This window comes from Actinia tenebrosa, unplaced genomic scaffold, assembly GCF_029948245.1.
Source record: "Actinia tenebrosa isolate PJP-AT-01 unplaced genomic scaffold, QUT_ActTen_1.0 PGA_scaffold0__85_contigs__length_37466705, whole genome shotgun sequence".
Lineage (NCBI taxonomy): Eukaryota > Metazoa > Cnidaria > Anthozoa > Actiniaria > Actiniidae > Actinia > Actinia tenebrosa.
Window position 1 is genome coordinate 20,173,583 of NW_028292569.1, and position 23,787 is coordinate 20,197,369.

The 23,787-nt window shown below is 36.3% G+C and overlaps 2 protein-coding genes across 13 annotated transcripts in view; one reads left to right on the forward strand and one right to left on the reverse strand.

The window, feature by feature from the left end:
* Positions 1 to 23,787, reverse strand: part of LOC148913684 (uncharacterized) — a 169,897-nt gene that overhangs the window by 9,459 nt on the left and 136,651 nt on the right. For 2 of the 4 annotated variants that reach the window (XM_089035183.1, XM_089035178.1), the window contains exon 2: positions 10,196 to 10,324. In XM_089035183.1, the coding sequence (XP_088891309.1) occupies positions 10,196 to 10,262 (67 nt within the window). In that variant the 5' untranslated portion in view covers positions 10,263 to 10,324. Of the gene's footprint in view, positions 1 to 10,195; positions 10,325 to 23,787 lie in introns of those variants that run through there. The other 2 variants (XM_089035189.1, XM_089035186.1) reach the window with 1 other exon arrangement.
* On the forward strand, positions 549 to 20,101 carry LOC148913685 (uncharacterized). Of its 9 annotated transcripts, none has more exons than XM_089035195.1 (8): positions 13,409 to 13,673; positions 15,041 to 15,099; positions 15,704 to 15,813; positions 16,201 to 16,248; positions 16,917 to 16,958; positions 18,466 to 18,492; positions 18,697 to 18,780; positions 19,320 to 20,101. In XM_089035195.1, the coding sequence occupies exons 2-8, from the start codon at positions 15,060 to 15,062 to the stop codon at positions 19,566 to 19,568; spliced, it is 600 nt and encodes a 199-aa protein (XP_088891321.1). In that variant the 5' UTR covers positions 13,409 to 13,673; positions 15,041 to 15,059; the 3' UTR covers positions 19,569 to 20,101. The 9 variants fall into 9 exon arrangements, with proteins under 9 accessions (XP_088891358.1, XP_088891340.1, XP_088891321.1 ...); XM_089035210.1 differs by having other exon boundaries at positions 15,740 to 15,813; XM_089035203.1 differs by lacking the exon at positions 13,409 to 13,673 and adding an exon at positions 13,852 to 14,569.

A 23,787-nucleotide genomic window follows, 5' to 3' on the forward strand; every position in this document is an offset into this window, starting at 1 on the left:
TCCGTTGAACTGGTGTACAGTGAGCTCCAAGTACGGGTCAGAACAAGCGAGGTAGTATGTGAATACAGGCAAATTTCATGGCTTAAAGACGCGAAGACTAACCTCTAATGCGACTTTCTCGGTTCTATAGGGATGTGAGAGAAGGGTCAAGACTAAAATTTGGCGCTGGAAAGAAAATTCGAAGACGTACGAGGTTTCAAAGACCCGTGATGGTTCGCTTTTGGGCCTCGAGTCTCCAACCTTCTCTTATTTCTTACTGGTTGGGAAAAAAATCTTAAAATGGGCTAAATTCAAAAAATAACCACGCAGAGCGAAAGAAGTGCTATTTCTCAATGATCGGGTAAAATTTCGAGGCTTTATTTCTCGTTTCAATGATTTTATTGAAATTTTTGATGAATCTCCATACATTTCCTTATAACAGGACACCACAGAAACCAAGCTTGGGCTACCTGTGTTACGACCAATGAAAACTCTGTATTTCAACACGTGACAAGATTTGAAAGGTTGGCGGTCATTTTTACTAAACCGTTGAAGTAGAAATATAAACGGCGAAGGTTTGCTTGGTTTATTCCTTTCTGTTGTGCTAAAATGGCTTTTTATGGTTGGTTAATGATGCGTGGAAGGTGTTGGATGCCTTAACCAAGATAAACTCGTATTGGAATAAGTAAAGGCCGCGAAAGAGCCAAATACTCGCTTCGTATTGCAAGTTGTTGTTCATCGATCTACAGTCGAAGCTCATAAAGGCGCAAAGATCGTTTGGTAAGTTGTATTTTCTGACTTATTCAGTACGATAAACCTAATAATATGTTGTTGAAATGCCGAGTTAGTTTTAATGTGAGGGATAAGTTTAATAATATGCCGAAGTTTATTAATGCCTCGATGTTTTACATGAGTTTACACTAGCCCAACAGGCAAATGTTTATCGTAAACAATATGGTCAAATGTCTTTAAAAAACTACAAAATACGATTTACCAAATGTACTTCAACAGTACTTCTAGAAAATGTAGGCATTTAATTTAATTTGACTGTTTTCTATCCAGTATAAACTAGCTATTGACCCGGGATGAATTGGTTGTGCATTTGACAAAGAGGGCTATATAAGCTGCTTGCCAACACTTGAATACTCTAGAAGTTAATTTCTAATTTCTGCCAATAATTAATTTCTTTAATTAATCTATTTTATTACTGTTATGATATTGATATTTTTACAGACCCATCCCATCTACATATGAAACAGCAAAGAAAATAAGAAAGAGAGAACAAGGCAACAAGAATACAAAGAGAATCAGAAAATGCTAAGGGTAGGTTAAGTGTTGAACTTAAAAGTTAATCATGAATAAAAAGTGTTGTTATCCTCAAAGATGTTCGGCATAGGGTAAAACATGGACTGGACTCTTGGACCCTGGACCCTTGGACTATTATTTGGACCCATGTTTTACCCTATGCCTTAAATTATACGAGTTAAGTAGAGATTAAGTAGCGATTAAAACAAATACAGGTTAAACGAGGCATAGGGTAAAACATGGACTGGACTCTTGGACCCTGGACTCTTGGACTATTCTTTGGACCCATGTTTGAACCATTATATTTCTTATAACTATTGGTTGCGACCAGTTTGTTGCATGCGATTTGAGGAACGCACTTACAATACAATACTTTGTATTGCATGCACGTGACTAGCATAGCCTTTCATTTGAAAAATGTTACTTGGATTTGCGTTCATTCTTCACGGTCATAAAATAATGTGTCTTTTACAACAGAATCCTCAGCACTACTGCAACCTCGGATCTTCAAGTCTTCTATATGCTATCTAGATGGCTATACAGAGACCACACAGAGTATAGATAAGCGAAATTGTCATGGAACGACTTCTAAATCAAGCTTTGAATGAACGCAAATCAAAGTAACATTTTTCAAATGAAAGACTACGCTAGTCATGTGCATGCAATACAAAGTATAAAGACAGCCTATACATTGAGGTCCCTTTGTACAACCCTTCAATATTCCCAGTATCGCGCTTGTCTTCACCTTGTTATCTTATTATCCAAACCCTAACGCCTACCAAAACTAATAACCTACCACCACTACTGGCTGAGAACCTGTGAAAATCCTGTGAAAAACCTGTGAAAAACCTGTGAAAAATATATCTCAATTTTAGGAATTTCACAGGTTTTTCACAGAATTTTCACAGGATTTTCAAACATCCAAACCTGTGAAAAGGAACACTTTCACAGGTTCCAGAACCTGTGAAAATTCTGTGAAAAACCTGTGAAAATTTAACCTGTGAAAAACCTGTAAATTCACAGGTTTTCACTAACCTTAAAAACCTGTGAAAACGTACACTTTCACAGGTTTCAAAACCTTTGAAAAACCTGTGAAAATTTAACCTGTGAAAAACCTGTGAAATGTTTTCACAGGTTTTCACAACCTAAAAACCTGTGAAAACGTACACTTTCACAGGTTTCGAAACCTGTGAAAAACCTGTGAAAAGAATTCACAGGTTTTTTCACAGGTTTTTTTCCACATGTTTGAATTGGTCAAAAACCTGTGAAAAGGGACACTTTCACAGGTTCAAAATGCTGTGAAAAACCTGTGAAAAGCTTACATTGGAAGTTTTGAGAAAACCTGTAAAATCCTACTTCAAAACCATTAAGTCAAGAGCTCATTAACAGAAGCAGCAAATCACCACGAAATATGTATAAATGGCACCTACATGTAGTAATACTAAATTTTGATTGTCAATTTACAAAAAAAAGCCTTTCTGTTTTTCCATCTTTGTCAGTTATGCATCAGTTATGTATTAAGTGTTATAAGATAGCAAAATTTGAGTCCATAAGCTACAAAGAGGTCACTACTGGGATTTTGCAATTTTAATACTGAGCTATGATCTCAAGTCTGACATTGACCATGATCTAATAAAAGTTAAACTTTTCAACATTTTTTATTGTCATTCTTTTTATAAATTTCTTTTGAAATCCTTCAATAACTATCCTGAAAACAATACACGCATTCTAGAAATGGTTATTTACCTATAACTAGATAGGCTTATCCTCTTTTTTCGCTTAAGAATTAATTTTACTGACCAGTTGGCAAGAGCCATATAGACCAGAGCTCATAAGTAGTCATCACTATCTAAGATCCAGCTCTTTTATAAGCTAAACCAGAGCTAACCAGCAAAAAGGGGAAGCACAGTCTGTAGTTTTCAAGTCCTGTGGTGATTTCATCAGCTTTTTGAGGCTGTAAAAAGAGAAAAATGCTATAGTTCAGATTCAAATGCTGCATTTTTTACAACTTGCCAAAACATAACAGCATATATCTATAGAACTCAATATTTAAATAAAAACCTACCTCCACTGAATAATACTGCTTGCTTGAATACAACTTGAACCTTCATTTTTAATTCTTGTCAAAATACTCAGGGTTTTTTCATTTGATGTCTTCGTTTTTACTTCAGCAGAGGCATTACTATGAGTAAACATATTTGCTTTCATCTCAAAAAATTAAGATCTTTTGTTTTAAACGCTTTGAAGGCTATTTTATATTCTAACAAATAGTTTTTTCTTCATCACAAATCAACCAAGGAAGGTTTCTTTGCAAAAATGAGCGAAAAAACTTTTGATTTCCCGCCTTTTTGCTTTCTAATGCCAACAGCCAAAGAATGATCGTGTTTTCGTCATGTGACCAAGAAAAAGTCCGCTGACTAATAAAGCGAGCCAGCACATTTAAAATGGCGCTGAGGGTTGTGGTTGTTTTTTCTTGCAAAAGAAGGGGAAAAATCAAAAAGTCAGCCAAAATAAGGTATTAATTTAATTTTATAGTTAAGCTTTCAATGTGTTATGTCCATTTTCTAAAATTCAAAAAATTATCAAGGCCTTATCCGAATGAAACTTACTAGTAAAAGTTTTAAAAGTTTTTCTTTCAAAAGTTTTTTTTCGACACTGAAGCAGAAAGACATCAGCTAAGCACATTATGATTAAAAATAATAATAAAACAAATACAAAATGTTTGAGCATTAGATTTCACTTGGAGGATTTCAGGAACAGGAGAATAAGTTTCTGGCAGACAGCACCATCTGATAAATGCCATGCATTCTTCAGTTAATTTATTCAATTTTATAAAAATGTATTATCATTGTTGCTAATAAATGTTTTACTCGTAGTTGTGATGAATTGCAAACCCGGAAATTATTGGGATATATAAGCGGTATCGTTGGAATTGAAGCAACCCACCCCATATCTGCAGAGTGTTATTACACCTGTAAGTCTTAAAAAGTCAAAATTGTATTTGAATTATATATTCCATTTGATGTTCAATTCAGTCCATCATGAAATATTAACACTGGATAGAGACAACAAAGTCTTTATCCTCTTTTAGTAGCATCAGCCAAAATTTCCATTCCAAAAATCAACTTTTAAATTCCAATTGGAATTCAGTGGATGAAGAGCCACTCTGTGGAAAATGCTACTGTTATCCTTAAGTAGGATGTTATCCTTAAGTAGGATTGTAAGCAGGATCGTGCATCCTATGTGAGATCTTTTTAGGATTTTTTATAAAGTAACTTTTATAATGTCAAGTTAAATTTACTGTAGCTGTTCATTAGTGTCATAAGTATGATCATATGCCTTCAAAATATGTTGAGGAAAATTAGAATTATATAAAGGCATTTCAGCTGTTTTCACAGATTTTTCACAGGTTTCTGTTTCAACGAGTTTTTATCATCCGAAATTCACAGGTTTTTCACAGGTATATCTGTTTCAACGAGTTTTTATCATGCCCAAATTCACAGGTTTTTCACAGGTTTCTGTTTCAACGAGTTTTTATCATGCCCAAATTCACAGGTTTTTCACAGGTTTCTGTTTCAACGAGTTTTTATCATGCAGAAATTCACGGGTTTTTCACAGGTTTCTGTTTCAATGAGTTTTTATCATGCCCAAATTCACAGGTTTTTCACAGGTTTCTGTTTCAATGAGTTTTTATCATGCCCAAATTCACAGGTTTTTCACAGGTTTCTGTTTCAATGAGTTTTTATCATGCCCAAATTCACAGGTTTTTCACAGGTTTCTGTTTCAATGAGTTTTTATCATGCCCAAATTCAAAGGTTTTTCACAGGTTTCTGTTTTCAACAAGTTTTTATCATGCTGAAATTCACAGGTTTTTCACAGGCTTCTCCACAGAAAATAAAATTCACAGGTTTTTCCCACACAGGTTTAAAATGTTCACAGGTTTTTCACAGGTTTCTGTTTCAATGAGTTTTAATCATGCCCAAATTCACAGGTTTTTCACAGGTTTCTCCACAGAAAATAAAATTCACAGGTTTTTCCCACACAGGTTTTTCCCACACAGGTTTAAAATGTTCACAGGTTTTTCACAGGTTTCAAAAATTAAGATTTTTCCAAGAATCGACATGAAATCGGCTGTGTAAAATTCACAGGTTTTTTCACAGGTCATTTTGATGTTACCTGTAATTTCACAGGTTTTTCACAGGATTTTCACAGGTTCTCATACATACAATGCCGGCAAACAGTCAGTCTGGGCATACATTCGATTCTTACCGCGCTCTTCTGTTAAGGCCGGTTTAGACGGTACGATTTTTGCCTGCAACTATTGTATACAACACGCTCGCGTCTATGGCGTTCCATCCATGCCAAAATTCATAGTTGACATTCGATATTGTAGTTTAAGTATTCTTCTTGGTTTGTACGATTGGACATTCAAGGTTAGATATTTTTTACGGAGTTTTCACAATTCTACTTTGTAGTTAAGAGTATGTCGATATTGTAGCTGAAGTATTCTTGTTGGTTTGTACGATTGGACATTCAAGTTCAGAGTATTGAACATTCAACTTATGAATATCCAACCGCAATCACTTTACATGCCGTCATCGCGGGCTCAAGGTACGAAGACTCCTCAAAATCATGGGGAGCTTAGCTTAGTTCGAGAAAGCGTCACCCCGTTGTGTTGGTACAAATAATGTCCCTACTAAAACAAAGAACTATGAAACCTGAGCATTTGAGTTGGTTAGATGTCTATTTATTTAATCCAAGATTGCGTCATAATTAGCAACACCTTGGTGGAGTGATACTGAACCACAGATTAGATAAGATTACAATAGAAAAGTTTCCTAAATTTTGTTTACGAATTATAATTAATAAACAAAATAACGATGTATAACAATTATAAATAGTATAATAATGCCTTATGATCTTATGAGAACATCCTCCATGGCCGAAGTCTACTCGGAGCTTCCCTGTCGATTACTTCTAGGATTTGCCGCCAATACCATCGTCATCAAGAGTAAATAATTAAGGATAAAATTTTAACAGCTAGGGTCTGCCAAATTTCAATGACTGATTATTTTCAGAGGAAAAAAGGAAAGTGTTCTAAGCCGGTACTTTGTACTACACCTCCGGTAACCACAAAACATACTGAACTAAGCTAAGCTCCCCATGATTTTGAGGAGTCTTCGTACCTTGAGCCCGCGATGACGGCATGTAAAGTGATTGCGGTTGGATATTCATAAGTTGAATGTTCAATACTCTGAACTTGAATGTCCAATCGTACAAACCAACAATAATACTTCAGCTACAATATCGACATACTCTTAACTACAAAGTAGAATTGTGAAAACTCCGTAAAAAATATCTAACCTTGAATGTCCAATCGTACAAACCAAGAAGAATACTTAAACTACAATATCGAATGTCAACTATGAATTTTGGCATGGATGGAACGCCATACGCGTCTGTCGTGGGCGTGTTGTATGCTTGATTTAAACGCTACGACTTGAGTTGTAGGATGGCACGAGCGTCTTCTATACAGTAGTTGTAGGCGAAAGTCGTACCGTCTAAACCGGCCTTTACAATGTTGAATGTCATAGGAAAAAAAAAGACAAAAAAGAAAACCCCTCAACATAGCATAGCCTTTCATTTGAAAATGTTACTTTGATTTGCGCTCATTCGAAGCTTGATTTAGAAGTCGTTCCATGACAATTTCACTTATCTATAAATTGATTTGAACGCGGCCATATGGCAGCAAAATGTATATAATGACCAATAGTTATAAGAAATATAATGGTTCAAACATGGGTCCACTCCATGTTTCACCCTATACCACTAAAGTAGCAGTTAACCAGTTCAAAACAAATACAGGTTAAACGAAGGTTAATTGCACATCAAATACCATTATTAAATACATATTAAAGCTACAAAAAGTAGCATTATAGTATACGAGTTAAGTAGAGATTAAGTAGCGATTAAAGGGACTCTGAGGTGCCAGACACTTCGCCACTTCTTCTAGCTCACTTTCCTCGCTCACACTTTCATCGGGTGTATTATAATCTTCTCCTCAAGCAATTTCCGACTCAAATTGATAAGGAACAGCCATACTTCAATAGCAAAATTTGTATGATTCAACTCCAGCTATCCAACAAGTTCCACTATCTGACGTCATCAGACCACATTCATCCCAAGCCATCAAATCCGCGATATTCCACAGGGAGCCCAGCTTAAGTCATTTCACAACTTTGACGGACGATATCACCCCAAAAAACGCATTTCATGGAATTTTCATTTCGATTTTCAAAATCAACAAGGTTTGATGTACATTTTAAGCTATGGTCTGTCTGGCACCTCAGAGTCCCTTTAAGGTGACTGCCTACTTTTGGAAATTGATTTAAGCTTTTTTTAAAACTTCGATTTTCCGAATTGAAATTTAATGCTGATTCCAAATCTGGAAAGAAAAATAGGGTGTCCCGAGCTCGTTTTCGAGATAATCAGCATTTAATGGAAGCCTACGCACGAGCTTTTGGAGTAGAAATTGCGCCACCGGAAGTGATTAGAAAAAAATTAAGATGAATAAGATAATAGTTATTTGCAGACTATATGATTGCATGAATGAAGGCTAGTCAATCATTCTACAATAATACATGGATATTTTCGACAAAAAGACAGAGAGATACATTGATTTGGGCCCTGTGCACGGTGTTGGTGTACAGACGATGCTTGCAAATTTTTAGTCACAAAAGAGTTTGGTTTTTGCCCTATCTCACTCATTTTATCCCAGAACAACTTATATTTTACAAAAAAGAGAAGCTACATTATCAAGGTTTCGACTGCTCCGGTGTATTTTAACACAAATAAGTTAAACCAAAATATAAGAAGGAAAAACCTCGACTGCCTCCACGAAAAATCGGGATGTTCAATTGGACACTCGAAATTTTTGTGATCATCACGTACGGCAAATCGTGCCCTTGGAGCCTGAAATCGCGCCTTTCGTGCCTTGATATCGCGCCGCAAATCGTGCCTTTCGTGCCTTGATATCGCGCCTCAAATCCACGCTCTTAGTGTCTGGAAATATAATAGTTATCTTTCTTTGGAGCCTGTTGTATAAAATTCTGTAATTTCTATTCATTGCAAAAAAAAGCCGATTTTACTTTTATGTAAGGGTCCGCCAATCTAATACGAACTACGCTACAATTGTAGCTAGCTTTCGGCAAGGAATAAAGAAAGGTGTTTATTGTGATATTGTTTAAACTATCCACCTAGCTCATTGGTTAAGCCGTAACTTTCAAAGTTAGCACATGTTTTTTATTTTTATTTTATTCAATGTCTGATTTTCTTATCATGAAAGCCTTCCTTAGTTTAATTATTAAAGTTCTATGTGGCTAACAAGGCAAATTGAAGGCGTTTTGAGCGCCCGTGATTGAACGAATTTTATTAGTACAAAAGAAACTAACTTCCTCCAAACAAAATTTTTACACTATTTATTTTGAAAATATATGTTTATTATAGTTACAAGACATTAACTTTGTATTGATAACGTTTGAGAAGCCGGTGAACACGATCGCGATGCAGACAACAGGCGTGATTTGTTGTTCGTGTATAAGCTTCACGTGGCAACAATCGAAAAAATCGATGATATAACATACAATTTATTTACTTTCCTGTTCAAGGGAAGATTACAGTTTTATGATATTAAATACGAGAAGCCATTTTCTGTGTATAATTTATTTGTTTGATATTTCGATCACTCTCCAGTTGATCATCATCAGACTGAATTATAATTCAAAGTTCAAGTCATTATATTACAGTAGAAGACTCTGAACTTTGAATTATAATCCAGTCTGATGATGATCACTGGAGAGTGATCGAAATATCAAACAAATAAATTATGCACAGAAAATGGCTTCTCGTATTTAATATTATAATACAACTATATGTCCGAATCAATATATTTACAAAGATTACAGGCCCTTTGCAGCTCGTCGGAATGCAGCTCATTTTGGAGGGCAAGCAAAATGAGCTGCATTCCGACGAGCTGCAAAGGGCCTATTATTTGAAAAAGTTGTCTTCTACGCTGTACCACAACTATCTATCTATCTGAGCTCCTAAAATAAAAACACTTGCAACAGCCAAGAGATTATTAGATGGTTTGCTTCCAGGTTTAATACAATGAAATCTCTGTGATTAGCATTTGTTTACATTACGGTCGACCAATCACAAAGCGAGAAATGATAGAGCGTAAAATTGTAGTGGTACTTGAGTTTGGAAGCTTTTTATCGAGAAGACGATCTCCTTTTTTTCTTTTATTTATCCATCGATCATGAGTAAAACATAAATAAAGTGGATAATCATGTCCCAAGGATCGGAATATAGGAACACAGTGGCCGATATAGATAACAAAACAAGAGTTTTTTTCGTTTTCACACTCGTGAAATTATGATTTTGAATTGCCTAAAATATATACTCGATAATTTTAGGATCAGACGATCGGCTCACTTCAAAGTAAAGATACACGCTTTCTCACGTTTTGGGGAAAATATTGCAAGATGTTAAATAAACTTGTACAATATTTATCGGCTCTATTTTGAAGAGAAGATCAGAGGCGCGATTCAGGCACGATGAGCGCGATGGTAAGGCACGATTAGCACTATATCGTGCAACATGAAGCAGAAAATGAGGCGCGATAGGCACGATATGAACCACACATAGGCACGACGTTTGGGCGCGAAAGGCGCGTTTTAGCGCCGTAAGATTTTTCTCGCTATTTTTTAACCAATTCTAACGCTAGTCTTTTTAACTTTTCTTAGGAACTACAAATCTCAGATAACTGAAAAACTCAAAAATTGTAGCGAATTTTTTTCGTTTTGCAGATCATTTGGACAAAAAAATATTGAAAATTAAAGACATTCTTTACCTGGTTGAAGGATTTCGAATAAGGTTAAAAGCAAGCAGATGGAAAGGTACTGAAGTCTCAACGCCATCGCCTTAACCTGCGAGCAGAGTCTTCTTTTAACTCCTCTACGGGCGAGTGAAGAAAAGAAGGCTATGCAGAAAGGTAGAGGCTATTTCGCGAGACTCAAAACGACATCCCGAAAATGACGTCACCTTCGTGTTCCCGACGGATTCGCTCCGTCGTACCGACTCGTGACGTGACCAACAACAAACAAGATGACGCCGATGCGTTTCTACTACCTTTCTCTGTGCTTTTCTTATAGCTTTTCTTTTCTTACATGAGGACTACCTCCAAGTTCCGTACAAAAATAAAGGTGAAATTTTAGGCAAAGTATTTTAACAGCAATTGTTTGCAAAATCGTAACAATGTTTTATTATTGTGTCATTTTGGGACTCACGAAATAGTTGTTTTAAACTTTGGACGTTACTTCGCGAGTTCCAAAATGACAGCGCATAATTATTGTGTCATTTTGGGACTCACGAAATAGTTGTTTTAAACTTTGGACGTTACATCGCGAGTTCCAAAATGACAAGCTTTTTTAAGCTCAAATTTTCTCTTAAAATTCACAACTGTACCTCGAAACTATATCCTTTTAGACTTCAGTTTTTTTAATCGATTTACATCTATTTTCATAAACATGCGACCTCGGTGCTCCGGGTTGCACGCTGAAATTTGTTTTTTTTCGCTGTCGTCAATCAAACCTAATCAGTCGGTAACTTTCATATTTTTGATTTGCGGCAGCGAAAACCCAAATTTCAGTGTGTAACTCAAGTTGATGATGCAATAATGTAGGCGCATAGGCTCGTAGGCATGTAGGCGCTTACAGGCTCCTATTCTTGGATGCCTGGAGTGGGAGGGTGGGGGGGGGGGGGTACTCCCATAAATGGACTATACGGGGATGATGCGATGAAGAGGGTATGCTTTTTTGAGCTTCTTCTTTGATCCAGCCCCGCCCCTCAGAAATTCAACATCCCTATGTGTGTGTGTGAGGAGAGGGGCATGGATAGTTTCTGGTACTACACAATGTTATTTTGTTAATTGTTCATCATAACTAGTATCAAAACTACCTCATAGTCTGAAGTAGGGCAGGGCAGCCAAACCTTTTAGTATTTTGAACCAGAAATCTTCACTTTTTAAATGAAAAATGATCATCATTGTCCTGCAAAAGTGTGGATAGATTTCTTTAGAGAGATAGTTAAGAGAGACATTGACTTGTTTCTATTCATAACTTAAGTACCTGCATCTTTTCAAGATATTGCCTTTTATCAGCCTTGTTTCTGTCAATACCATGATGACAGCCATAGACCTTTTATGCCATTTATCACAGATGATGTGCCATCAAACTCTATTCTGCTAGAAATTGTTGATTTTTCCGGACATTTGTTTTGGTTTTATTTTTATAAAAAAAAGATTTAATAAATATCTTACACATGTAGATAGATTGATAAATCATTCAATTAATTCTATTTTTATTACTTGTTTTATTACTTGTTACAGATAAATATTCCTATCGACTATGTCTCATTTTCTCATTGGACTCTGAAGATGACTTACACTCAGGTTGTGGAAATGTCAGTCACCACCAACTACAGTCTTTTTCAAGGCTACACTCACCCGGACAATCACATTTCACACCAAATTCAACTTATTTCTTTCATTTTTCTCTTTCTGTTCTTTCACTTTTGGTGTAATGCAAATTCTTTTAGAATTTTTCATTTCATTTTCCAGGTTAAGCAACATGCTATTAACAAATACTATAGAATGTCTCTGTGATCCATGCCATGTGTATATAATGTCATAACATCTTATAAAGAAAAAAAGTTAATACATATATACTATAAAAATCATTTATTACTACAGTAGTCATAGTTGTGACCTTATAAATTAGAATAATTGTTCTCTTGAATTTTTTCCGGGGACTCTGGGAGGAGGGTAGAGGGAAGGAGAAATGATCATGGAGAGAGCTTAGTATTTTTTTATTAAAAATGCCAACATACCTTTTCTTGCAAAATTCTTGCAGTAAAACACACAGAATTTACTTGTTGTAGCAGTTTCAAATTGTCTAAACACCTCTAAGGCTTCAAGCTCATTCGAAACATAACCAAAATCAGGGGCGAATCCAGGATTTTTTCAAGGGGGGGGGGGGGGGGGGGGGGAGGGTCGTAGCATTGATTGAGGTGGTAAAGAGATATAGCAGACCAAAGGGTTAGGGAGACAATTATTTGCTGCAGGCGAGCATGGTTGTTTCAGGTCCCACACACGGCGTATAGAAAAAAAGGTGAGCAAAATGTGCCCAGCACCCCTGTTTTAATAAAACTCGCAATGCTGTTGGTGTTGTCATGAAAAATTATGATAATAAAAAATCACGATGGCTCTCATAGGGGTGGTCGCTACTCCCAAACCCACACCCCCCACTTAGATTTGCCACTGAAAATTTGTCTCCAGAGATGTGAAGTTATTCAAATGATTCAAAATATAGTCCATCTCCATCAAGATTTTTACCACATTTCCCGGCAAATTTCTGAAATTTACACCAAAAGGACCATCCATCATATTTACTTCCGGTTGTCAATTTCCTTCACGCGAAATAGTGTTCATAACTATGTTTACATTACTTCGCATGAATCAGGCTGACATTGTTTCTTCTTTCAATTAATGGCTAGAAAACGATTTTAATAACAGAAGGTACGACATTGAAAGATTCTTATTTTTATTTTAAAATTAATCACGATTTCCACGTTCAAACACTCAACAAACGGCTTCAACACGACTTCAACATGGCATGATTTCCGGTGAACATTTCCGGTAGCTTCACTATCGAGACAATCATTCCGTCGGGAACACGAAGGTGACGTCATTTTCGGGATGTCGTTTTGAGTCTCGCGAAATAACCTCTACCCCTACAGAACCTTCGAAAAGCAAAGCAAGTCACATGACTTATGGTAACCCGCCTCGTTTTCATACTTGCAGGGAACACCGCAGACCGCCGAGCATCGCAGGCTTACACACTTTCGACAATGTCGATAGATAGATAGATAGATAGAAAACCGAAACCTAGACTCGGTCTACCTTGCAGGTAGCCCGAGTAATAAAGTAGGTCGTTTTGTACCGTGGTAGTCTTGTCCAGACATGACCTCTGACGTCACGCTGTACATGGGGCCAATCATATATGATTTATTGAGTCTACACATGTAGCGTGGTGGTTGTGTCCTCGATGGCAGAGATGTCTTCTGATCTATTGGCCAATAAGATGCGTTCTAGTATCTACCAATGATATTGCATGGTGATCGTGTCTTCGTATCGTCATCTCCCCTGGGGACCCGGGCTGGCAAGACTACGGACACGTTAACCACGCTACACTTACCAGAGAAAGTAGGCGGCTAGTCACAACTCTTGAAAATAATGTAAACCTCGAAGCACTCTCAAGAATAATTACCAGGTAATGTATTGTGTCTTTATCTGTGATTATTATAGACATAATCTTGAGCGTAACCTAAGTTAATGTTCCTTTTCGTTACGCCTGAGGTGTGAAATCCTCGCTAGGTTAAGCTAGCCTGTTCGATATATTCGCTTTAGATTATGGAAAAAAACAACTAAAACTCCAAGTGGTCTACTTAGTTGAAGCATTACCTGAAATTCAGATTGTATTTAGATTTTATATTTAATATGGTAGGCCTCCTAAACAAGGGGAAGGATCGTCCCGGGTTGCGATTGTCTTGCTATTGTGTTTATGCTTTATAATCTCGATCTTTTGTCTACAGCATCATTTTTTTTACAATTGAAGCTTATCAGAAACGATTTTCTAGTTCTTATATTTACAATCGAAAGTGGGTCTAATTCATATTGGAATCGAAGTGCTGAGTACTCAACGTGGACCAATACAATAGTTTGATAGCTTTCATTCAACATTTTATGAATTTTGTGTCAATACTATATGATAAGAACTCCCATGACTGATGTAGACATTATAAACTTAAATCTGCTATTCATACTATTTTTACGTTATCATTCGGGCATATATTGTCTTTGGAGGGAATTTATGGATGAAGTCCTGGTATAACACTGAGCCCATGAGCCAGAATCACATGCAAATGAACTACCTGTGTAAAACCAAACCTTTCTGGTTAGGAGGGTAACACAGGTAAAGCACGAATTGGAGTTTAGAAGTTGATTTTTATGGAGGGACAAAAACTGGAGGACCCAGAGATAAGCCCTCAAAGCACAGGAGAGTTCTTACAAATATCTTTGCTCTCTACAAAACCAAGCAAGGCAAGGCTCAAACTCAGGTTGCGTTGGTGAAAGGCAAGGCTCAAACTCAGGTTGCGTTGGTGAAAGGCAAGGAATTTAATACTGGCTGCTATAACACCCCTACTTCCCGCATATTTGATCTCACTAGCAGCTATATGTGGAATGAGAATAAATCAAGGCACAGCTTAAGTATGAGATTACCAAAATGCTTATACCACTTTTGCCTTGTATAAATTTATTAACCTATTACCATGGAAGGGCAGTTCAGCATTCCTTCATGTGTTTGTATCATGGCTGGAAGATTTCATTTATTATTTGAAATTTAAATTTGAGTTTGTTTTGAAACTACTAAAATGAAGGTCATAATCTTTAAATCTTAGCATTGGCTAGGAATTGGTCATTCAAATATTTGTGAATGGGGTTTTTGAAATAATAGCTGAAAACACTTCTTTGCACATCGATGTTTAAAATTCACTGTCTGCATAGATATGAAAACCACAGCAATAGGCAACTAGAAATGAAGTAAGTTTACAATTATAACTTTTTCTCCATATCTAGAGGCTGAGAGCAGGATAACATGGCAGGACAACAAATTAATGAAACTACAAACAGTAGTGGTAAGTAGGAACTTTTTTCATTTAAGGGATTTCACATTTTTTTAAGGCTGCTGCCAAAGAAAATTTACTTGTTCACCTAGCTTCAAAAAATGAATAGATATTTTTGAGAGCTTAAGTGTGCTAAGGTCTGGCTTAGTCCCATATTTCCTGAAGCACATGTATTTCTGTTTGTCACAAAACGTATCAGATTTTACTGAAAATTTGCTCATTGGGTAGTTCCAGAAAATATCCATACCTATACCATGGGCGACACCGATTTTCTTACCCCCTAGCTTTTGGAAATTCCAAAACGGCTAAAGGCCCCTGGCCAAGGAACTCCTTATTTGTTTATCCCCCCCTGTTCCCATGGGAATTCCATGTCACTATATATACCCTTAGAATTATTAAATAGCTTACTATGAAAGAGATTGTTGCCAATTCTTTGCAAGAAGAACTGAGATGAATCAGGGAATGGAAGTCGAAAAGCGAAGTGCATATATTACAAAACTTTGTTTAGAGGTCTTACAACTTCAAAATCATAAAAACAACAACAAATACTCTTGTTCTTTTCATAACTTATCATCAATATTTAAAGTGCACCTAAACCCTGATACAATACTTTCAGTATTGATTGTACATGGTCATGGTGTTGTCACCTTAGACAGAAAGCGGGCAAAAGCTTTCATTGGGAACAAGTTATCCCATGCCAGAAAGCCAAGTGCTTACAAAGGCAAAGTAAGAAAATGTTTTGTATATTAAATACTTTAGAGTGGTTGGGGTATCATTACTATGTATACTTTGATTGGTCCAGAGTTTTATGTTGTCAGAGTACAGATGTACACATTATAATATGACAATCATGGTTATTTCAAACAATGAGCTTCCTTTCAGTTGCCATGCTGCACAGAAAAAAGTAACTAATAATTTTTTTGATTTTATTTTTATATAAAATAATTGCTTTATTTAACTTTTCTGCGCATTAAAGAAAAACGATAAAAAGTCATATACTCAAATCAAATTGTCTTTTTTCGCACCACATTTTTAAGCCATCTGTGCATCTGGACGAGTGCAGACTTAATACAAGATGTACATGCAATCTGCTTATCTTATTTTTTTTTATAGAACAATTACCACAGCAAAACTAGGGGTACGTCTAGTGGAAAAACCAAGGTGTGCAACATTGTAGTCTGTCATAGATATAACCTTTTAAAATGATATATAGATCAATATATGTTTTCTAAAAAATGACCCGTCTGTTGATTTTTGAATTATGTACAATTATTGCAAAACAGCCTGTGAATGTACATTATAACCTTAAACATTCAGTGACTATTAGGTATATTTTTCCATGGTCTATATAAAGAAAATTTCTTTTCAATTTATTTATTCAAAGCCACATTACATACATGTATTACAAGCCCTTGTTATCGAGCATTTTCATAAATGATATCAATAAACAAATTAATATTTATTTGTTTATTTACATAACTTTATCCATGACAATTATCTAATTTCCAAAGCTATATTGGAAGGGGTAAGCACAACAGAGATTGGCTCCAAATTAAATGCACCCTAACGAAAAATTAAATTACATATAGCAAAAAAATACGAATAATGATAAACTCTAGTGAAAAAATCAGGTGAAGATTTACCAATTATACTTAGATGTAATTTAAAGGCTAAGATTATGGCAAAAATTAGTCTGATCTATTTTTCATTAATTACATCTTAAGTAATTCTAAAGTAAGGGGCAGTTAAGATGAGGATATCAGTAGTACTAGATCTAGGATTTTGTAATCATAATATTCAACTATAAACATTACATTTTGTCTTTAAAGGTGGTGTCAGCTCAGGATACCCTGAAGAAAAGAAATCTTAACGTAAGTTTATTGGTTCAGTATCCTTGAAAATATTGTCTTCCCTATGTAATCAACCAACATATGCACAGCCCCCTGCCTTTGTTTTGTGTTAACCTACATAATTTATTATTATCATTATTATTATTATCGTTATTTTAATAATATGTTTTTAAATGTTATTAAAATATTATTATTTTTATTTTTATTATTTTCATTATTATTATAATTGTATCATCACTTTATAATCCCATAGCAACTATTGTATTATTTTCAATTTTCAAATTTCTTTCCTGTCCAAATTAAAGATTAATCTGGATGGCTTCCATTCGCATTTTTTGTATCTGCCAATCAAATCTCAGGGGAAACAATAGAAATTGACTTTGAGCCAATCAACGCGACATCTGCTTACGACCGGCCGGCCTTTGTTTACTTTTTTTCGATTTTTTTCCCAAATGGTGGAAGTTGTTAAATTGGGATGTTCTTTTTGAAGACCTTTTTAGCATTAAAAAACGATGATATAATTAATCTGCAATAGTATTACATGTCTGTCCAATTTGGAAATAATTGAATTAAAAAAATCCTTGAACTGCCAAATATTGGACTCGGCCTATCGGCCTCTTCCAATCTTGTCAGTCCTCTGAATTTTTTTCATCCAATTATTTTCAAACAGGACAGCATGTATGTAATCCTATTACCTATACTTATTAGTATTATTATTGATAATATAATTAATAATTATTATTTTATAATAATAATATTAATAATATTAATAATAACAACATATCTTTTATAAAATTTAACAACTTTCTTTGTTGTATTACTGCTATGGGTGTCCAACTTTAGCCACCTCTACAGAGTTTTTTTACGAAATTAATACAAGCACTAAATTTTTCCTCAAAAATTCAGATAAAATGCAATCTTAAATATTATTATTTAGAACTCTTAGAAAAGCTATCATAGAATTCGAAGGCTCTATAACTAGATTTACATATTGTAGTAATGTAATTAGGCACCATCCACTGTTTTCTCTAAAAAAAAACATCAAGCAGGCTTTGAACAAAAACATCTCAAATGCCCTTAGTAAATACCAAAAGATTTAAATTCAAAATAGTTTTGTAAATAGACTACTTTTTAAATATAATTTAGCAGTACATGCAGTCTTAGATTTAGTACCTATTTTAGTTTTTTGTTAACTTAACTTTTATCGTATATATTTGCTGTAATTATTACTATAGGTTTTTAGATCTTCATAGATTTTATAGATTTTATATGATTTTCTTACTATTGTTGTAACCTTCAATATTTTGTTTATTGATTGAGTAAAGACCCATTGTTATTATCATCATCGTCATTATTATTATTTGAGTATTCATTACTATGCTACTATATTGAAAATCATAAATTATATTATTTGAAAAAATAAAAAGGTGGCCATATGATTGGAAGCACACGTCTGTCCTTATAGCTTCAAGATTGCTTTTTACTATATATGAATATGATTATGAACAGACCATTTTATTTCTTGTAGGAAACATGTCAAGTAGAGAATAATGAGGTATCAAATTCAAATTACAAAGAAATTGGAATATTTTAATCTGTGAATCTTTATATAAGGCGATAAACAATGATTAATTTTGTATAAAATGTTAATTAATCAGTTGCAATATTCTTTTAATTTAATTTTTTTTTTTTTTTTTCTTTTTACATCAACGATTTTCAATTATGTTGTGAATGTTTGATATTTTCATTTTTATTACAGCAACATGATGGGCAAAGTGACTACTTCGAAAGAAGAGAGCAAAGGACAAAGGAAAACAAGTTGGAAATGTGGAAAATTGGCCTGGTAAGATAATATTTATTTAGTCAGCATATAGTTGAGTGGTCAGAGCATTGGTTTCACAGCCCTGTGGTCCAAGGTTCGATTCCCACTCTGGCCACTAGATGGCATTGTATTTGTTAATTGGGTCCCTGTTTGGACAAAATACAATTTCTCTGCCATGCTTTTTAAATAGTGAGCCAACTGGTTTGTCTCGTAGCCAGTTGGGATTTTTAACAATATTATGTTTATATTATGGTTTCTAATTTGTCTCTCCAAATTAGCTCTTCAAGAGCTAAATACATTGAAATGTAAATAAAGTGGATTTATTTATTTAAAATTTTTTTATTACTTCAACAACATTTGATTTGATCTTCTAGCTTTCTGGTGAAGCCCAAGGGTAACAACGATTAGACATGTGTATATAATATATATCTCTACATATGCATTACTTACAAAAAATGTTATCAACAATATTGTATATGGGCACCCATGCATTGCATGTAACATATTATTGTTGTTCTGATGTATTGGAGATACTTACTGTTTCCTTTTGTTTATTTCAGCTTACCAAATCAGAGGCAACAATTGTTGCTCTGTTCTTCTTGGGAATACCAAAATTGCAAGATGTGCAAATGAAGGTTTTGAAGCAAGCTTGCTTAAACAACAATGTCCCCTTCACAAAACTCTCCAAGAAGAACCATTTGTGTGAACTTCTTGGGGAGTTTTTATACGAAGAAGAAATAATAAGAAGAAAAAATGACGATGAAGGTTTTACTTATAGTAACCTTAAATCCATGATCACAGATATCTGAGTCTGAGTTCACAATTTTATTTTATTGCTGCTTTTTTACCAGTTTTTCCATGTGCATCCCTTGGTAGATTGTAGAATGACAGCAATTTTTGGGTCAATTGAATGCTCTGAAACATATTTTTTTATGATTGTTGTGCGATGACAATTTTCTGAAAAAAGGTTGACATAAATAGCACATGAAATTCATATCTGCGCAAATGAAAAAATCCACAAATTAAATGCTTTCTTCTGAGGTCTGAGTCTTCTGCGAATATTAATGGAAAAGATATTTGAACATCAGCTATATGTACATGTCACTTGTACAGCTATGATCTAGACCATTTTGAACATCACCAATAATAATACTGTCGAATGGAACATCATAAAATTATTTAAGATACTTTTTCAAATTTCTCATGTTAAAATGTTTTTTATCTCTGGACAACAATATTGTATTTATATATGTGTATGCAGTCAATGTATTTAGCAATATATTCTTGTATGCATTAATAAATGTTAATTTAATTGCAATAAAGTACATTTTTTTACTAGCAACCTCGTTCCCAAGCACTACAACTTACCTATATTATCTTCTACTGTTCTGTTACTTGTAACTTTAGATTTCAAAGAACATCACATAAATTCACGAATAATATCACAAAAATTATATTTACAAAAAATGTCACAGTTAGAGTGCTCGCACTAAACCCGTGAAACAAGTACTTAACAATTTTTAGTACTAAATAGTGATAATCAAACAATAGGAAACAAAGGATTCTGTATGAACTGCGTGCACTCTATTTACAAACAATTTACAAACAATATGAAAGAAATTTACAAACAATATGATTTAGATTTACAAACAATTTACAAACAATATGAAAGAAATTTACAAACAATATCACAGTAATTTACAAACAATATCACAGTAATTTACAAACAATTTACAAACAATATGAAAGAAATTTACAAACAATATGAAAGAAATTTACAAACAATGTGAAAGAAATTTACAAACAATTTACAAACAATATGAAAGAAATTTACAAACAATTTACAAACAATATGACAGAAATTTACAAACAATATGAAAGAAATTTACAAACAATATCACAGTAATTTACAAACAATTTACAAACAATATGAAAGAAATTACAAACAATATCACAGTAATTTACAAACAATTTACAGTTAAAAAATAGCATGTAAAAGTACATTTAGTATGTAAATGATGATTTACAGTGTATTTACAGATTATTTCCATAGTATTTCCATAGTATGGAAATTAATTGATTTTTCCAGTGTACGCGCCTGATGATGACTAGCATTAGAATGAATGGCAGCTTCAAATCTTTCTATTGGTTTTCATAGATGACATGTGATTGTGAAAGCGAACTTTATGTAATTTTACTTAAAAATAGATGACATTATTGGAAGTACAAGAACTAAATTTGTTGCTTGATATTGGATGTAGGATCTGTCAGCAGCAGCACTAGGAAACCTAGCTGGATGATTCAATCATTCAGTGGCAAAATTATTACAAACATCGCACTCTCTGGAACAGCATGATAAAAACCCGCAATAGAGTCCTGGGATTTGGGTAGACAGTGATTAAAATATATAAAAACACTGCAAAACGACTCTAAAACTGCAGTGGAAGAAGGGGAAAATAAAATCGAAGTTGTTTTAAATTCAGCATCTTGTGATAAAGGAAAAGACAAATGCTAGTTAAGGCGACGAATTACGGGAAACAACATAATCCAACTGGTCGTGCAACATTGTTGCGTTGCAAGTGGTAGAGCGTTTGCTCTATTTTCTCTCACCTCGCAATTTAATTGGAACGCACAACATATCTTTGTTTGCAAAAACGTGTTGCAAAAGGTATAAGTACTACGACTTGCAACGCAACAACGTTGGTTTTGGAATGAATGAACAGATTGACTTATACCCTTATATCCTCTGTTTCTCTATTCGTTTTTTTAAATTTTCTTACACTCCCATTTAAAAACATGCTACATAGCGACAATTTGGGAGAGGGGGAGGATCCAAACTGCAGAAATCTACTCTTTGCCTACGCGCAAAGAGACACAGGTGTTTTCTTTTTTAATCGATTTCACCTCACCTCAGAACACCTCAGCTCAACACGACTCCCCTGACCTCAAATCAACTCATCTCATCCTATTTCATTATTCATCTCATCTCATCTCGTCTGATCTGATCTCATCTCATCTCATCCTATTTCAATCTCATTTCATTGTATTTCAATCTCATCCTTTTTCATCCCATTTCATCTCAATTTTATCTCATCTCATCTCATCCTATTTCATCTCATCTCACCTCATCTTATCTCATCTCAGCAGGAAGACTTTTCATCTCAGGGCAGGCGCGGGCAGGGCACCGAATCATATTCGCATCTCAGAGGCAGGGATCCAAACGAGCACCGTATTGGCGAGCGCATCAGCAACCGCAGGGATCGCAAACCAGCTCAGCGCACGCACCATCTGCACTTACCATTCTGACTCACCTCACCCTAATCTCACTTATCTCATTTCACCTTATCTCTGCACTTCCTCATGCCATCTCCAAAACTCTATCCTCACACCTCATCTCGCACAACATTGTGTCTCATATCATGATCACCTAATTGCGTATCTATCGCAAAGGATCCTCCGTCAGCGTCAGCTCATCCACTTAAATCTCAGCTCACCGGACTTGTGGGGTGTAAGCCATGCCACCTCACCTCACCTTGCAGCGATTATCTCATTCCCACACGCAGAAATCTAAGTATTGTCTACACGCAAAGAGACACAGGCGCTTTCTTTTGTAATCATTTCACCTCACCTCAGAACACCTCAGCAAAACGACGGCCCGGGACCGCTAAAGCATACGCAGCGGGCAGCCGAGGGCAGCGCAGCGCAGAAAGCGGAGCGAAGGCAAAGGAGCGCGGCAGAGAAGCGCACCGGAGACCAGCGCAGCGCGGCGAAGCGCAGCCGAGGGGAAGCGCCTGCGGGCAGCGCATAGCCACGAGGTCGGACCGCAGGCGCACCGCAGGCAGCGCAGCGAAAGCGCACCGCAGCGCAGGCATGCCGAGGGCAGAGCAGAGCCCGCATCGGAGAGCAGCGCAGAGCAGCCATCCGAGGGGTCAGCGCAGGTCAGCGCACCGAAGCGCAGGTCACCGAGCGCAGCGGGCGCCGCTGAGCGCAGCTCCGCGCAGCTGAGGCAGCTCACCTGAACGCATCTCACCGTACCTCATCTCAACCCCCGCACCGCAACCTGAACCACCTCATGACCTAATAGTCACCTCACCTCATCTCCCGATCTCATCTCACCTATGCATTAGATTTCTCATTTGAAATGATCGCAGTCAGCGCAGCAGCACCGAAGCCGGGCAGCGCACGCAGCGCAGGCAGCCGCGAGCGCACCGAAGCTAGCGCAGCGCAAATGGAGCGCCGCAGCGCAGCGCAGCACAGGAAAGCGCGGCGCATCAACCCAGAGCAGCGCAGCTCAGCGCCGGAGCCGCAGCGCACCGTAGCGCTGCAACGGGCCGCAGAGCAGCGCCCCACGATGCGCACGCAAGCGGCCAAAAAGAGCAGCGCAGCCGAGTTAACCTCAGGGCAGTTCAGCAACAGCAAGAAGATCGGATCGTCAGTCGCACCTAAGCCAGCGCATCGCATCGCAGCCTCATCGCAGCTCAGCTCATCGCACATAGAGCATGTCATCTCACCTTAATCCTAGCTCATCTCAAATGATCTCCTATCTCATCTCCATCACATTACTCTATTGGCTCAGCATCCCTTCTCATCTCATCTCACTTCGATAATCTCATCTCACCTCATCTGATGTCCCAACGTATCGGCCGCAGCGAGCTCATCGGAACCCGGCGCATGCACCGCATGCGCATCCTATGTAGCGTCAGTAGTGGCAGCGCAGTGCTGAATGAGCGTGCCGCAACGTCAACGCATCGCACCGAATCTCAGTGTCATTCACCGGATCGTCCAGCCAGATTTCATCTCCACCATATCATCTCATCTATCTCACCTAATCCTATCCATCTCAATGATCTCCTCATTCATCTCATCCACCATTACATCTCATATCATCTCATTCATATCATCGTCACCTCGATCATTCTCAATCTCACTCATCTGACCTCAACTTATCTCCTATCTCATCTCATCTGAACCCGTCTTCATTTTCACCTCATCTCCATCCTATTTTATCTCCTTATTTAATCTTCATCT